General features: G+C 33.2%; 1 protein-coding gene across 1 annotated transcript; it reads left to right on the forward strand.

Annotated features, from left to right (window-relative positions):
- The first annotated feature begins 5,693 nt into the window (after positions 1-5,693).
- Positions 5,694-6,653, forward strand: LOC109677136 (olfactory receptor 8U9). Its single transcript, XM_020153276.1, has one exon. It carries the CDS (start codon positions 5,694-5,696, stop codon positions 6,651-6,653), a length of 960 nt encoding a protein of 319 aa, XP_020008865.1.
- The last annotated feature ends 6,449 nt before the right edge of the window (positions 6,654-13,102 follow it).

Consider the following 13,102-nt stretch of genomic DNA (forward strand, 5'->3'; position numbering starts at 1 on the left):
TAATCATGAAGGGCCCACCCTCCTAACCTCATCTAAGCCTAATTACCTCTCATAGGCTCTGACTCCAAATACCATCATATAAGGGGTTGAAACTTCAATATATGAAGTTAGTGAAATACAATTCAGTAATAGGTGTTTTTCCCCTAATACATATTGAAATTATGTTCTTCCCTTTCTATGGCCACAAATTGATTAACAAAATAATCTAGAAGAATACTAGGTAGACCAAGTAACTAAGGATATTAAATAGTAATAGCAACAATGTAGACAAGGAAACATTTACTTAATTAGTATTTCAGTGTATAAACCAAAGAGAAAGCCAGGAGCTGGTGGCGCACGTCTGTAGTTGTAGCTACTCAGGAGGAAGAGATCAGGAAGATCTGGGTTCAAAGCCAGCCTGGGCAAATACTTTGAGAGACGCTGTCTTGAAAAATCCCATCACAGAGAAGAGCTGGTGGTCTGGACCCTGATTTCAAACCCCAGTATGCAAAAAGAAAGAAAGAAAGAAAAAAACAAAGAGAGAGCATTATGGCTTAAGATATTCTGTAATAGATTCTTGGGAGTTGGATATTCCATTCTTTGAAAGATAGATATGTTGTAAGAATTTTTACAAGGGAATTTTTATCTTTCTTTCAAAGATAAATTTAAACTCTGTCACTAAGCAACAATAAGAACAGTTTAAATAAGTATAAATAAATGGATTCCCAAAAATGATTTAATTAGAGTAATAATTTCACAGAGCTTTAGCTCTGTGTTTCCTCAAAACTAAAGAATCATGTTAATTGATCTCAGCCTGCTTTAGGATCCCCCTGGGGCTTAGGTTGAAATTTTTGTGATGTTTTTATATACGTCACAATCCTAAGTAGATCCTTTGGGATAGTGTCACTGACAAAACTCTGCAGTTTGTTGCTACCCATTCCTACTTGGAGAGGAGATAGGAACACCCATTACCCAAGTAAGTTCAAAGAACAGATTTCAAAATTGGTGTCAAAATAAGCATTTTAAGTAGAGTAAACTACAATTGACTTTAGGAAAAGAATGTTTTAGGTGGCATTTTCTTAAATAAAGCTAATAGTCCTTCCTTCAATTTTACTTGTTATATATGTTCATGTCTCATAAAAATATATTTCTTTTTAGTTTGAGGTAGAAACAAGATCTGAGAAGTCCAAGGAAAAATGTATCAGATTGTTTGAAAAGGGTAGGCTCTTAGTTGATAGAACTATGTTGTTAACACAGCATAGGAATTAAATATTTGAGAGGATTTGAAGGATGAATAAAAATCTTCCAACTCTGCATTCATTTTTCACTTGTAGACAGGAGTGTAGTGAAAAACACATGCCAAAGCAGAGTAAAATGTAAGGATATATTGCAAAATGATTATCTTAATTTTATTAGGATAATTATATTGCCAGGTTTGGCAGAAGGGGAAAATGTGGATGGAATTTGAATGTAAACATCATGGGTGATATTGTAAAAAGTCATATAAAATATCTTTTCAATATAATGTATACCTTACCTTCAATATAAAATGCAGTGGCAAGCTGAACTCCATATAGCTGACAAGCAATTCAGCCTTACCTGGTATCTCCAGATTTCAAAACAAATTTTCAACTTAATAGTTTCTTAATTACAGTCATGTTCCACATAACACTGTTCAGGCCAATGATGAACTGTATATATGATGACTGCCCCATAACTGAGTGGTGTACCCATCTTAGATAGTGCAAGTACTCTATGATGTTCACACAATGATTAACTCCTTCACTGATGCATTCTCAAAGTGTATCCTGGCCATCAGTCCACTCAAGACTGTATTTCAAAATAAGACTTAAATACTTGAGGGAATATCAGGTAGACTCTTAAAATCCTTGATGGCTTATCTACCAGATATAATGGAAAGCGGCATCATTTATCAATATTATCATGGTTGTTTCCTTTATAGGAAGTGATTGATACATTCATGCATGCCTACTCAAATTATTTCATTTTGATACTCATATCCACACTCAATGAAGTATGTATAACTTCTCATGATGTATTTGTGTTCTGTTTCCTAATGTGACAGATATATCAGGTATAAGGTAAGCTATAGATTTTCCTTTTAATATATTCTTTGCAGAAATTATGTTTGAAGGGCTAAAATTTTAAGACAGTCTTCTCTGTCTTAAACTTAAAGGACACACTGCACAAATTACACATGGATGCTATCTGTGTCCCTTTGCTAAGAAATGTCTGTGTTATTCTTGCTCAGAATCCTCCATATTTAAGAATTGGAGGTATCTCATCTTAATCTGTCAACATTGACAACTTGGCTTTCAATAAAGTTTAAAAGCAATTATGCTGACCCTGGACATTTATGAATGTCTTCTAACATGACAGTGGAGTTTTATGTGTTTTTCAAACATTTTCTATAATATTTGCAAGTAAATGGATGAAACTGGAGAATATCATCTTAAGTGAAGTTAGTCAGACTCACAGGGTCAAAAATCACATGTTCTCCCTCATACGTGGATTATAGGCCTAAAACAAATGCAGAAATATTATTGGACATGGGTCACACCCTAAGGGGAGAATGCACACGAGAGGAATAGGGAAAGGAAAGGAAATCTAAAACTTGAATGTGGATGATGTGCTCACTATAGATGAGAGTATAAAGTAATCTTAAACTGGAAGAGGCCACTATAGTAAGGGGACTAGGAAGTAGTGAAGAGGTCTGGTAGAGATGAGCCAATGTGAGTTGTAATATACCCGTGCATGGTAATAAAACTAGGAATCTCTTTGTACAGCTGTCTTATCTCAAACTAGCAAAAATGCTATGTTTCTCTTATGTTTTCTTTTCAACAATGTGGTAGAACAAGAGGGCAGAACAGGTTCTGCTCAGAAGCTGGGGGGGGGAGGGGAAGTGACCTAAATAATGCATACACATGTAAGTAAATATAAAAATGATATAATAAAAAATTTTTTATATGCTATGTACTCAGCATAAATATCCTGTTTTGTTTCAATACAGGTTTTCACGATGTAACCCAGGCTGGTCTCAAACTTGTGATCCTCCTCCTGTCTCAGCCTCCCAAGTACTGGGTTAGCAGGTATGTACCACCATGACCAGCAAGCACCTTTCTTTTAATACTCACAGCCATCTTTTTAGATATAAAGAGCATCATTTATAGATTAGGATAGTGAGAAAACAAACTGAATTTTTGGTTTGCTAAAGTTTACATAGGTAGTGAATAACAGAAACAAATTCAGCCCAGGTCTCCCAGCATTAATCAGGGTTCATTCTACTATAAACTTGTAAGCTTTAGTGACCAATAAAATGATACATTTAAATAGTTATTTGCCATTAGAAAAGAAATTGTTCATTACAAACTGTTAACTGTGCTGGAAATTATACCATATTTTCTTCTCTTGAGTAATAGCAAGAGTTAACCTAAATGGAAGTTTTACATTTATTCTTTAAGAAGGAGTTTAACTCATATTTCAGTAAACAAGCCAGGAAAGTTTGAGTAATTTGACTATGGAAAACATTATCAGTGTATGGCATGGCCATAATTAAAGCACCATTCTAATGCTTTTTAATGCTGTCATCATGAAAAATAAATATACTGACTGCTACAAAGTCATCTGAAACTGATGGTGGAAAGAAGGCTTGTTAGTGTAGAGTTAGAACAGAAGAGCTTTCCATTCAGTAACTATTTTCTGAGACCTACTAGTTAGCTGCACCCTAAAGTTCCAGGGAAACAAAAGGACTTACATATGGCTTTCTCCAAAGATAGTTGTTTCTTACGATTTTGAGTCTATGTGAGGTCTGAAGATGTGTCTCAAGTAGAAGAATGCTTGCCTAGCAAGTACAAGATCCTGAGTTCAAAGCCCCAGTAGTACAAAAAAGTAACATGGACTACATGTTAAAAAATACTTGATGGACAAAACATATATCTCTGTATTTATATGCATATGTATGTATAGGTACATAACACATAAATTTATAATTTATGTTTTCACACATATATTTCCCTTCAAATAGGAATGTAGCCTAAAAATGGTTGATGCTGATGAGAACTGCAAGGAAAAGTGACATTTTGTGTCAGAAAAGTCATGAAAGAAAGTGTTCTGTGGAGACAGAGATATTTCTACTAAGAGGTCAATGTATGAAGGAAGTGTATGTTTACCTTAGGGTGGAAAAAGGGCAGGAGGGAAACTATCCTTAAGAAATATTATCAAAAGGTGCGTATGTTTCATGCTTTAATGAAATATATCTTTTAAAAAGAACACAACACACTAGAACATGTGTTAATCTTAGTTAATATGACCAATCTTAGTTAATATGCCCAATCTTAGTTAATACGACCTGAAGTGAGAATCAGATGCCAAGTATAGTTTCATTATAGAAACCCCCAAGTTTAATGGGTCCAGGGCAAGAAGAGGGATACTTCCCAAGCAGGTTGCTGGTTTCCCGGAGGGCGGTAGATTAAGGGATTGACATTGGAAGGGTAATCCTTCTTAATTTGGATATCCACATGTCTAAATATATGAATATCATTTTGGATATTTGCACATGTTTTGTGGCACTTTATAACACATATGTTCTTGCTGTGGATCATTGCCCAAAATATCTTAATGCCACTAGTTAAGAAAAGGGCTTCAATCTGAGTAAATCTATAAAAAAAGCATAATTATCTGTTCCTTTTTAAAAGCAACTATTTTTCCTTAAAATAAAAGTGCTTGTAATTTCTTCACATGTAATTTGTAATATGAGATTGAAGATTTCCTTGTCTGTATTTTTCTCCATGCAACACTGTCACCACTAAATATATAAAAATCTCTGTGCCAGAGCTCCAAGATGACATATAATGGATTTCTCGTGGTATAAACAAAAAGTGAATTTGTATACATTAAAAGTAATTATTTACCATGGGGTGCTTGCCCAGTAAAAATTACACCATAGAAATAATCCAGTGTTATTAGAAAACACTCTGAGATAACTTAACCAAAATCTCTATTACCTTAGCCATTAGTCAAAAAGAAACACTGGAAAAGTGATCTATTTTATTTTTACACTATTTATACAAAGTCTACTTTCTAGTGGACATAAAACAACTTGTATGTTTTCAAAATCTAAAAACTGAAATTTAAATTTGTTCTAAAGTTTCATGGAGATAAAAGAGAGAGTGAAATATACTATATTATAAAATTTGGTAGCAAATCTTGTATTGAACAAAATCCAAAAACTAGATAAAATATATGGAAATATTCCACCTAATATAATACACTAAAGTAATAAGAATTACTACATAATAATGCAAACATATGCATTACTAAGTAAATGGTAAAGAAGTGATAGGACTTATGTAAATGGATATGTAAATCAATTGGAATGCAAATGTCACTTTTATTTTAATTAAGCAAAATATTTTTAAATGTGGGTATTAATTGCATTTGATCAAATAAGTGGATGCTTTACCTATCAACATGTCTTTGCAACTCTGTATCAGGAAAAAATTGGAGAAACATTTTGGAGAAACTGTTTCCTTTTGATCTCCATATCATCCTCAGACTCCAGCTGTGGTAATTATTTTAATATTAAGTTAGCACTTTTGTGTTAATAATAAAATTGTGGTTTAGAATATTAAGGTATAATACTACAGAAATGTTGATTACACTGTCCTCTCTTCATTTACATGACTTGAAGACACATGGCTGAGATAAATTGCACCCAGGTAAAGGAGTTTGTTCTCATGGGCCTCACAGATCGTCAGGAGCTGAAGATGTCCCTCTTTCTGGTATTTTTATCCATCTACCTCTTCACAGTTATAGGCAACCTAGGTTTGATCCTGGTCATTAGAACTGATGCAAGACTCAACATGCCAATGTACTTCTTCCTTAGCAACCTAGCTTTTGTGGATTTCTGTTATTCTTCTGTGATTACACCCAAGATGCTTGGGAACTTCTTATACAGACAAAATGTTATATCCTTCAATGCATGTGCTGCTCAGTTAGGCTGTTTCCTAGCCTTCATGACAGCTGAATGTTTGCTACTATCTTCTATGGCCTATGACAGATATGTGGCCATTTGTAACCCTCTCCTCTACATGGTCGTAATGTCCCCAGGAGTCTGCATTCAGCTTGTAGCTGCCCCCTATAGCTATAGCATTCTGGTTGCAGTATTTCATGCCTTCCTCACTTTTCGCCTCTGCTATTGCCACTCCAATATCATCAATCACTTCTATTGTGATGACATGCCTCTGCTCAGGCTAACTTGCTCAGACACTCACTCCAAACAGCTATGGATCTTTGCCTGTGCTGGTATAATGTTCGTTTCCTCCCTTTCAATTGTCTTTATCTCCTACATGTACATTATTTCTGCCATCCTGCAGATGCGCTCAGCTGAAGGAAGACACAAGGCTTTCTCCACATGTGGTTCCCACATGCTGACTGTCACCATATTCTATGGGACCCTGATCTTTATGTACTTACAGCCCAGCTCTAATCATTCCCTAGACACAGACAAGATGGCCTCAGTCTTCTACACAGTGATCACTCCTGTGTTGAACCCCTTAATCTACAGCCTCAGGAACAAGGAAGTGAAAGATGCTCTGAAGAAATTTATCACCAGCAGAAACAAGGTTTTTGTGCTTCTGAAATTAAGAAAGTGACTTCAATAAATAAAAATGGACTTTTCATTGTTTTCAAATTTATCATTATGTGTATTTCTTTATATGTGATTTATCTGTTCACTGTATAATGAAATTTTCTTCAGATTTCTATTGAGAATGTGATTTCAGACATAAAAATAAGAATTTATATTCCTTTAATTTTTAAGTTGGAAATTTATGAACAATAATTCATTTGTCCATAAGAATTTATATGAATATTACCATCTCTCAAATGAAAAAAGGGAAAAGATAATTATCAGGATATACATGATTATAGGCAGAGCATGGGCAAAATATCAGACTCCCCTTGCTTCCCACTTATACTTTTGGATCCTAATCCTACACTGATATTCTATGTGAGAAATTAAAGATGAACAGTCTCAATAGTTCTTCCTGATCTCCTAATTTTAAAAAATTACAAGAAAATATGACTGTCCCATATTTTTCTACATAGAACAAATTGGTTTTGTGAAAGGGAATCAGTAATAAACTAATTCTAATTCCATCCATGTCACTGATTGAACATGAATGTCTCCTGTCCTGGAAATCTTATTTGTTCTAAAAACTAACACTTGCAATGATATTTTTTCTCATGCATATGACACCACATTTTTTCTAGATTTTCTTTTAGAAATATAATTCAGGGATAGAATATCTACATGTGTGGGGTGAGGGATCATATTCTAAACAAAAATATTCACAACAAGTAAAATATATGCCATTTTGTTAGTAGCAAGGATTATTTTCAATTGTCCTCGGCAAATTATGCTTGGGTCGATTGATCATTATTTACTAAGGTGTAGATTATAGCCTAAAGTCTGGTAGGTAATGTAGCCTAGTAGAAAGAGAATATTTAGGCCTTGTAGTCAAGGAATGTGATGAAATCCCAAAATTGTCATTGTAACCTAACAATGCTCTCACCAGTTTTCCACCAGTCAAATGAGAATAATGTTGCTATGTAGAGGATGAATTCAACTATAATTTAATGTGAGAACTTTGACAAATGTCACAATGTACCCTCAGTACCACTATAATAAAAAAAGAAAATGGAAGTATTTTTGAGGATTAAATGATGGTAAAAAGACTAATGGCACATAACAAGAACTTGCATATTATTTTCTTTCCTTTTATAACCATGAAGACATGTATTCTGTTGCCAGCTCTACTAATTATAAATCACATAAACTTGAGGAAACAATTTATAAATAAGGATTACCATACACCATAACAGAGAAGATAATCACTGCAATACAGAGATAGATATTATCTCTATTTGTGTATGTTTCCAAACATGCTAGTTTAACAATTTCTAATTATACAGAAAGGAGTTTTGAGCATGTGACTTATGCCTTTCATTTAATATTCTGCTTAGATTTTTTTAATGAATGGATAACCTAAATGCTTAATGGTAAAATACTAGAAAGATATTACTAATGCCCAGAGAGAGAACATCATATTTAAATATTTAAATAGAACTATTGTTAAAAATTTACTTAGTAGGACAATTGCAGATAATCCTTGCTACTAACAAAATGGCATATATTTTACTTGTTGTGAATATTTTTGTTTAGAATATGATCCCTCACCCCACACATGTAGATATTCTATCCCTGAATTATATTTCTAAAAGAAAATCTAGAAAAAATGTGGTGTCATATGCATGAGAAAAAATATCATTGCAAGTGTTAGTTTTTAGAACAAATAAGATTTCCAGGACAGGAGACATTCATGTTCAATCAGTGACATGGATGGAATTAGAATTAGTTTATAACTGATTCCCTTTCACAAAACCAATTTGTTCTATGTAGAAAAATTACTTGTAGTATATATTTTCTGAGATCATAGAGACACTGTGAATCACAGTTTTCAAAAGTTTCCTCATTTTGTTATTAGGCACATTATCCACTACTTGTGTATACTAACATCTTCCTGTTTCCTCGCACAGCAGGACAAAGCTGTTGTAGCAGGTTTTGATTGTATAATTGTGATATTGAAATGTCATACTAGTGTTCTTGAATAAATTATCTTTTATTTTATCAGGCTTGTGCACTCACTGTGCATCAGTCATTCTATTTTTGAGAGCATAGATTCCTTGGAGACTAAAAATCTAAGTGGGAGTTCTGAATGTAACATTTGCTTAGTGAGAAATCTCAATTTGTTTCACCAGTGTGTCCCTTAGCTTTTTTAGCACTATGAAGATTAAAAATATGTATCAGGTCTTAAATCTAGTGCTACAAGAATCAAAAGACAAATGGATAAAATATTTTCAATTAAGTGAAAGATATTTTAAGTTATAATATTTTGATTTCTTATGCCTAATTTTAAAATCATTAAAATTTGCAATACTGTCCAAAGTAAGCAAAATTTTTAAAAAGTTCATATTAAAACTGAGTATTTACTTCAGAAGAAAAAAATTTGTCATGATTTCCACTTAAAATTTGCTGACAACTTTGTAATATGGTTTTTCCTTTTTGCTTTCAATTAGACAAATATTTTCAACTGATCAATAAAGTATTTTACCTGTGGAACATATCACACTTAATATATTTCCAAAAATATAGTGTTATGAATTCATTTTAGTAGCAAATTATTGGCAAGTGACTTTTAATGGCAAATAAATTCATGCATCCATATGGACATCTGATATGCACAAATTATAGAAATACTAATAAGAAATTATTCTGAAAGAGAAAAAGAGAGAAACACCAAGGGACTTATCCTTAATTTTAAGTACTACTCTAGCATATCATATGATCATATAAATATTTGTCATTTATTAACTATTATGTAAATTCATGTGTAATATCAATCTGCTTTGTGCAGCCAGAACCAGTGCTGATCTGCAGGCAGTTCAGACTAACTCCCAAGTGGCATACCAGCACACCTTTCCAACTCCATGTTATGGACTCAGGCAGCTTGAAATCAGCTATGGTATTACACCATGGAAAACAGGAACTCAGAAGTTTACACAAATCACACCTTTTTCATTTTCATAATTTGAATATTAGTTAATAGTCAAATTCTACTATTCCAGGATATGCACTGTTATGCAGTCAAAGAACAGATCTCAAAAAAACATTCCATGAAATTAAACCCATGGTAATAATCCAATAAAAAAAGGATAAAACATGAAATAAATTTCAAATATATGTAACACTGTACCCTTTGGCTTCAAGACACAATTCCCAGAAAGAGGAAAAGTACCTTAATTTCTTTAATCTTAATTTTGTAAACATTTGTAGACAGCATAAACCTATCCTAGAAGTTTTTCTTTTAATGTTCCAAGGAATGTCCAGTTTGGAACCCCAAGGCCTACTTAGGTGATCTGAATCATCTGGGCTTTAGTAGAGGACAAATTTGCTCATTTTCAAGATGAGAGTTAATCCAATGACCTCTAGAAGACTTCTCTTCATTGATTATTTGATTCAGGCAAAATTATTAAATAATTATGACACCAAAAAAATCTTTTTCTTATATGTTTAAATGTCAAAAAGTAAAATGTGTATGTAAAAGAAAAGGGAGAATATCTTCTAGTTGAAACCCTCTTTCAGCTTAAAAATGAAAAAATTTGGGTATCATTTTTGATTTATGAAGATTTCAAAATGAAAAATAATTGACTTGGTTGAAAGTAAAAAGGGACCCTCTAACATACTGCAAATGGAAATAAAAAATCATGCAACTGCCACACAGAGATATTTGATAATATCTAGCAAAATTGCAGGTAGTCAATCTCCTCACTTCTAAAAAACTATTTTAAAGGAATATTGACCCTTCTGGGTATGAGGAAGATTTATAAGTATGATCTACAATAGTCATCATGGTATAGTTTTGAAAAGAAAAGAATACAGGAAAGAAAGAATAATAGTAGCTGGGCATGGTGTGCAACTGTAATCTCAGCACTTGGAAGGCTAAGGGAGGAGGATCGTGATTTGAAGATCAGACTAGAACACATACATGGCATGTTGAAAGTAAGTACAAGGTACATAGGAAAATCCCCTCAAAAAATTAATAGTATGCATCATTTGCACTAGAAAAACAGAATACAGATATGTATATGTATTTTCCTACATGTCATTAAGAACATAAAATATTAGGAGGAAGTTAAAATGAATAAAAATGATTACTTACAGGGAAGGAAAGAAATGTAGATAGAGACAGAAAGTCCCTATCTTGTTTTACAATAATATTGCTTTGTAGTTTTTATTCTGAAAACATATTAAATTTTTAAATATATAAAAACAAAGTTGAATTAAATATAAAACAAAGATAACTTTTTCCATAAAGCAAAAGCCAAAGACTTAGAATGCTCCTCCAAGTTTTAAATCATCTGGCTAGTGGTAAATATCAGATCTTACTGCCTACTGCTCTCCTTCTTTCTCTGCCCTGACTTCAATGCTCCTCAAAACAGCAGCCAGGTATTTGCAGAAGAGAATTCCTGACCAAAGAAGAGCTTCTGCAAATATCTGTTTTCTCATTTTACTCATGGAAGAGTAGATTCAGTCAGAAACAAGAGCATTCCAGCTATGGAAAATGGACATATAAGGTATTTTTAAATTTATTTTTATTATTGTATACTGGGGTACATTGTGACATGTATAATATTTCTTGCAATATGCCACAGTTGAATCGATATTTTAGGTCACAAAGCAAGTCTTAACAAATATAAGAAAATTGAAATAACCCCCTGCATACTGTCTGACCACAACACAATAAAATTAGAATTCAACAACAAAAGAAATACCAAAATATACTCAAACACCTGGAGACTGAAAAACATGTTCCCCCATGGTCAGTGGGTCATCACGGAAATAAGGAAGGAAATCAAAAAGTTCCTGAAATTTAAAGAAAATGAAAACACAACCAATCAGAACCAACTGGACACAGCAAAGGCAGTGCTAAGGGGAAAGTGTATAGCCATGAGTGAATACAGGAAAAACACAGAAAGATCGCAAATAAAATACCTATTTCTGCATCTCAAATTCCTAGAAAAGCAAGAAGAAGCTAAACCCAAAGCTAGAAAAAGGACAGAAGTAATAAAAATAAGAGCCAAAATCAACAAAATGGAGACCAAAAAACCATAGGAAGAATCAACAAAACAGAAAGAAGTTTATTTGAAAAGATAAATAAGATTGTCAAACACTTAGCAAATCTGTCTATAATGAGAAAGGAAAAGATCCAAATTAATAAAATTTGACAGGAAAAAGAGGAGATCACAGTAAACACCAAGAAAATCCAGGAATAATTGGAGACTACTTTGAAACCCCATATGCAAATAAATTGGAAAATCTAGAAGAAATGGACAAATATCTAGACAAATATGACCATCCAAAATTGAACCAAGAGGATATAAATAACTTAATCAGATCTATAACAAACAATAGAATTGAAGCAGCAATACAGTCTCTTAAAAAAAAAAAAAGTCCAGAACCTGATCGACTTTACTGATAAAGTCTACTCTGCTGAATTCTACCAGACCTTTAAAGAAAAACTAATATTAATACTCCTCAAACTTTTTCATTAAATATAAAGGGAAGAGGCATTGCCAAAATCATTCTATGAAGCCAGTATTACACTCATCTCATCACCAGACAAGGACAGAACAAAAAAAGAAAATTACCAGCCAATCTCTTTAATGGACTTAGATGCAAAAGTCCTCAATAAAAAAATGTCAAACCGAATTCAAAGCCTATCAAAAAGATCATGCATCATGACCAAATCAGCTTCATCCTAGGGATGCAGGGATGGTTGAACACATGAAAATCATTGAATGTAATGCAACATATTAACAGAAACAAAGACAAAAACCATTTGATCTTCTCAATAAATACAGAAAAAGCCTTCAATGAAATTCAAACATTTTCATGATAAAAGCTCTGATGAAACTAGGAATATAAGAAATGTACTTCAATGTAATAAACTCAATATATGACAAGCCTACAGCTAACCTCATACTAAATGGGGACAAATGGAAACCATTTCCTCTAAAGTCAGAAATGAGACAAGGGTGTCTACTCTTTCCACTCTTATTCAACATAGTCTTATTATAAGATTTAAGGCTAGTGTAATGTTGGAACATCCTAGGGACTAAAGACTATAGTCTTTAGTCTGCATTATATCTAATGCAGAACTAGGAAAACGATAGCCTAAATATGAATGCAACAGATAGTAAAGACCTCAGCCCAAAACCTTAGCCATGTATTAGTCAGTTTTTTTTTGTCACTGTGACAAAACAACTTAAGGAAAGAGATTTATTTTGCTAAATGGTTTCAGAGGTTTTAGTCCACCACTGCAGGGGAGGCATGGCAGAGCAGTACACATGGCAGTCAGGAAGAAGAGAAAATGCCTGCAGTAATGGGTTTTGTCATTTTTCCTCTTTTATTCCATTGACATCCACCAAAGAAATGATGCTACTCACATGCAGGGTTGGTATTTCCCTCTTGGTTAATGCT

Source organism: Castor canadensis, chromosome 1 (assembly GCF_047511655.1).
Source record: "Castor canadensis chromosome 1, mCasCan1.hap1v2, whole genome shotgun sequence".
Taxonomy (NCBI): domain Eukaryota; kingdom Metazoa; phylum Chordata; class Mammalia; order Rodentia; family Castoridae; genus Castor; species Castor canadensis.